Source organism: Eupeodes corollae, chromosome 1 (assembly GCF_945859685.1).
Source record: "Eupeodes corollae chromosome 1, idEupCoro1.1, whole genome shotgun sequence".
Classification (NCBI taxonomy): domain Eukaryota; kingdom Metazoa; phylum Arthropoda; class Insecta; order Diptera; family Syrphidae; genus Eupeodes; species Eupeodes corollae.
The window spans coordinates 50,167,199-50,172,182 of record NC_079147.1 but is presented as its reverse complement, the minus strand read 5'-3'; the positions used below and the strand labels follow the sequence as shown (position 1 = coordinate 50,172,182).

Sequence of the window (4,984 nt, the reverse complement as noted above, 5' to 3'; positions counted from 1 at the left end):
AACTATTTGATGAATCGGTATTATGAACATCAACTTTTAGTTTTTGAACCGATTGTGAATAGTTTATTGTGAATGAGATTTTTTTCTCGTTTGACGTTTTCAATATTGTTTTAAAATTTTGTTATGTGTCTGGACTTCTGGAGTTAAAATTGTTTTGCGAAAATATAAGTTGTTCTAATAAAAAAGTTTTCATATTTTAAAAAATATGTTTTATTTAGGAACAGAATAGTAAGTAACAGGAAGCAATTGGAAAGAATGGTAGAATTGATGGAGCAAAATCCTGAAGTGGCAAGGGGGATGTTGTCCAAAGTGGACCTAGGAAAAAAGTGGGAAGCTATCGCAGTGGAGTTGAATAGTTTGGGGCCTCCACAACGCGACTCAACCAAGTGGCAAAGAGTGAGTAAAATTAGCTTAAGTATACATTCAATTTGTAATGTTTTGATTTTAATAGGTATGGATTGATCAAAAAACAAAAATTAAAAAAAAAGTTACAAAAAATAAGATAGAGACAATTGCAACTGGCGGAGGACCTAATAAAACAATCCGATTGACTGATGATGAAGAAGCAGTAAGTCGCCTAATGCGTTTTAATGCCTGTGTTAATCCCCCGGGTGTTGAATTTGGGTTGCAATTAACAAATTTGACTGACGAAGGTGTTATTGCCGACAAAGACGAAGCAGTGCAGGTTGAAGAAATGAAAAAAAAAGACTTGCATTGCTGGAAAACCAAACGTCGGCACAAGACAATTTTTACAGCAAAATGATTTCTGAGATGAGTAGCATGCAAACAACATTGAATCATCTTAAATAAAATATTCCTATAGCAACCGAATTAAACATCGTCAATAAAAAGTAATTTAAAAAAAAATGCGTACAAATCGCTGTTTCTTTAAATTTATATTTTATTCTATGGAGAGAATGAAAAAAACGTACCTTTTATAATTTTTTCTAAATTTATTTGAGACGTATCAACCAAGAATTTGTGGTTGATATGATAATTGATGTGTATCTATTTTTTTGATATCCGTAATACCAAGTAATGTCAAAAAATCATTCACAATAATGATAAAATTCACAGTTCATCAACAAAGTTGATAGTTGATAGCCATAATACCAATGCATCAAAAATATTGTTATGTATCAAGTATCTAGTTGATAGTTGATAGCTATAATAGGGCTGACAGAAAATATTGTTTTCGATATTCAGTGATTTTTATATAAAAATCCAACAGTCCGTTTTTTCATAAAAAAACAAAATCTACAAAAAATAGTACCTACGCAAATTTGGTAAAATTGATACGAGTACATATAAACAAACTTTGAAGCAAGACAAATCGACATACGGGATGGGAAGTTATCAGTGTGGGTCGCATCCCAGCCTCTTTTTTTATTAGGAGTCTTGACGACATTTTCGATGTCTTCAGGAAATTCAAGCAGATGGTAGAGTGCCAAACCTCGAAGAAGATCAAAGTCTTACGAAGTTACAATGGTAGTGAGTATCTAAATGCCAAATTTCCATCCTTTTTAGAAGCCCATGGTATGCGACAATTGATAATCCAATACTCGCCACAGCAAAATGAAGTCGCTGAGGGGTGAACCGTACCATTGTTGAAATGGCCAGATGTTCAATTCCTCACTCAAAGTATCTTTGATGAGAAGCAATTAACACCGCTGCATACCTTAGGAACATTTGAAAGCTGGTAGGAAGAAAGCCAACCGTTTTTCATTTGAGAGTTTTTAGTTATAAAGCTGGTCTTTTAAACAAAATACGAAATAAATCTAATTTCAAGCAAAGGGGGTAGAAATGATCATGGAAGGTTATTCTAAAGAACTAGGCTTTTAGGTTGTTTGATTAAAAGACAAGAAAGGTGATTAAGGATCGTAATGTTGTTTTTTATCAAGACACGTTTCAGTTGAAGATAAAACCGAAAATGGCTTCATTATTTTCAATTTTGAATAGGAATCCTTCGCTTCCGAACCTAATTCGAGAATAAGTCAAGCACCAGAATCAGATCAGGCGACGAAGGAAGGAATACAATGTGATCGAAACTTTAAACTCAATCCAAGAAGAAATTCAAACAACGTCACAGAAGCATTCAAGGATCAAAACGTCAATGAATGGAAATCTGTAATGAAGAAAAAATGCGCTAGTTTTAAATGGTACCCAGGTTTAGGTTGACTATCCTAAATGGTACCTAGAATTTTGTTGACTGTCCTAAGAACTGTAAAGCCATAGTCAATAGATGGACGTTTAACATTAAGAAGAAATCAGATGGTACAATCGAATGGTATAAATGTAGACTTGACGCTAAAGGTTGTTCACAGAAATATCAAGTAGATCATTTTGAAACTTATTCACCTGTTGTAAGACATTCTAGCATTCGTTTGATCCTTGCACTTGCTTTTAAGCATAAGCTTTTGAACCAACAAGTGCAGTGGATGTTACCATTGCATAACTTCATGGTTTGATTCAGAGTTTGACAACGTTGATAAAGGACCTTTGAAACATTACCTTGGTATTGAAATTTAAAGAGAAGGGGACAGAGGCTCGATAAGCATATCTTAAGAAAAATATATCAAGGATTTTTTAAGAGATTTGGCTATAGATAACTACTCGAAAATGCTATACACCGTTAGATCCTGCAATGAAAAGAGTACAGAAGTTAGCACCGAAAAAATTGACCAAACACTCATTGGAACTCAGATGTACTTGTCCACCGCTACCATACCTGACCTAACCCACTCAGTGAGTAAATTAGCTCAACTTAACTCAAACCCAAATAGGGACCAATTAAACACCTGATTCGATATATTTAAACCACATTAACATACAAATAAATTTTTTAAAAGACTCCTAAAAATCTTATAGCTTATGTTGACGCTGATTGGGCAAACCATACAAATGACAGGGAGTCGTACACCGGATTTACTTTTATCGAAAAAACAAATTCTATTGCATTGAGCAGTACTGAACGTGAGTACATATATTCCGATTTCACAACACAGTAGAAAAGCGCTCTACCTTAGAAGTTTAATATCAGAACTTGGATTTGACGAACTAATCAAAGACTAAACAACAATTTTCAACGACAACTTGGGGGCGCAAAAACTTGTCAAAAATCCAATTCATCATCCGAGGACAAAACACATTGACATTGCGTATCAATTCTTAAGAGGTCTGTTTGAAAATGAAGTAATTGATATTCAATACAAGAACACCGAAGACATGACAGCAGACATCTTAACGAAGAATTTAGGGAATACAAGACATTTGAAATTTGCAAATACATACTATGTATGTTAGGTATAACTTTTGTTTAAATAATTATTGATTTGAGGGGAGGCCAAAACGTATTTACTTTCCATTGTTGCAATGTAATTTAATAACAATTTTTTGTCAGTCCATAAAAATCTTCTGTTCAGTAAACATCGAAGTATAAGATGTTTTACTTCTATCGGTTGTCAGTCTAGATCTTATGGGCTCACAATAGTAACGCAGTCAAAAATATCTATCTAAATAACATGTGTCCAAATTCTAGGGATCTTAAAACATCTATATTATCAAAAATATCAGAAAATTTCATAATATTGACTTCCAATTAAATTCTTTAACTGAAAAGAAGAAAAAAGTACAATTTATTTCTTTTAATTTAATGAAAACAATTATTATTCATCGAAACAATATTTTGTTCAATATTCCATTTCCTCTTCAAAAACTTTGAGGTTTCTTGGAATTATTAAATCAAAATAGTTTCTGTAAAGTAATGGGTACTTTATTAAAAGCTCATGTCAAATATCTGGGTTCAATCCCTTATCAAATTCCATTATGATTAATTAATTAAATTAAAAGTTCGCCATTTAAATAAAGCATAAAATTGTAGGTCCTCAATTGCTATATAGCACTGCCAAATTGATTATTTTAATTCTTTAAACAGAATTCCGCTTTTGAACACACACAATTTAGTTATATAATTCTTAATTGAATTTGACATAAAAATACAAAATTTAAACAAACTACTTTTGACACCAAAGACTTGTTTAGTAGAAGAATTCCTCACATTTGTTTATAAAGCATACATATATTTTGTTTTAAAATCTTAGGCAAAACGTAGCTTCTTAAAATAAATTTAGTGTAAAATAACACGATTTTGTCTTTGTTGACGTCTTTATAAAACTGCCCTTAAAAAAAATTGCCCCACAAATATGGATATATTTTTAGCGTTCTTATATTTCTACGCACTTATTGTACTCACTTTTGTATAGACTCTAGAATCAAACTCTCTGTCTGAATCCCTGATGCACAAAGGTATTATACCAAATTTGAATTACCTAAATAAATTAAATAAATGCCCAAGGTTAGGTTCTAGGTCAAGATACCAGACTAACGATAGCATATTTATCTCTGTACACTATAGCTTTGGTCTCATCAACTATCGCTGCAAAGTGTACACAGTGTTTGATTATAATATCAAGTTCGATTCCATTTGTATACTTTGCCCATAGGATAATCACAATCACGATACGTTACCTATGAAGCTTTGATACGGAATCAATTAGTCTAATAAAAAACAGTATGAGTGTTTTATCGGAGCAATGAGTTTATAGCACCGAAAGATATTGAAACATATGAATCATAGATAGGCTTCAAAAATACGTGGCATTCATAGTAACATCCTCCGACAGAATCTCCATTAACAATATTTTAGCCCATAGATCCATTTTCACATAAACCGCCAAAAAGCTCGTTTGTAAAAACATAGAATCCACATTCTAGTATTGTATTGTTTGTAGAATGCCAAAAGGACGCATGACCACAAATAAGCTTTCCTATGAATACAAATTCTCTTAGATACATATATTCCATCCTTCATTTTCTCTTCTCCATACAAAGAAATACAGAGTACGATAAAGGTAGGTCATAAAAGTTACGATTCCCTTAAATATTTTGTATTCATTTCCTTTCCTTAGAAAATAACGTGAAGCCC

General features: G+C 32.4%; 1 protein-coding gene across 1 annotated transcript; it reads left to right on the top strand.

Annotated features, from left to right (window-relative positions):
• The first annotated feature begins 214 nt into the window (after window positions 1-214).
• Window positions 215-1,173, top strand: LOC129938487 (uncharacterized). The gene is made up of 2 exons (XM_056046093.1): window positions 215-396; window positions 452-1,173. The coding sequence occupies exons 1-2, from the start codon at window positions 256-258 to the stop codon at window positions 761-763; spliced, it is 453 nt and encodes a 150-aa protein (XP_055902068.1). The 5' UTR covers window positions 215-255; the 3' UTR covers window positions 764-1,173.
• The last annotated feature ends 3,811 nt before the right edge of the window (window positions 1,174-4,984 follow it).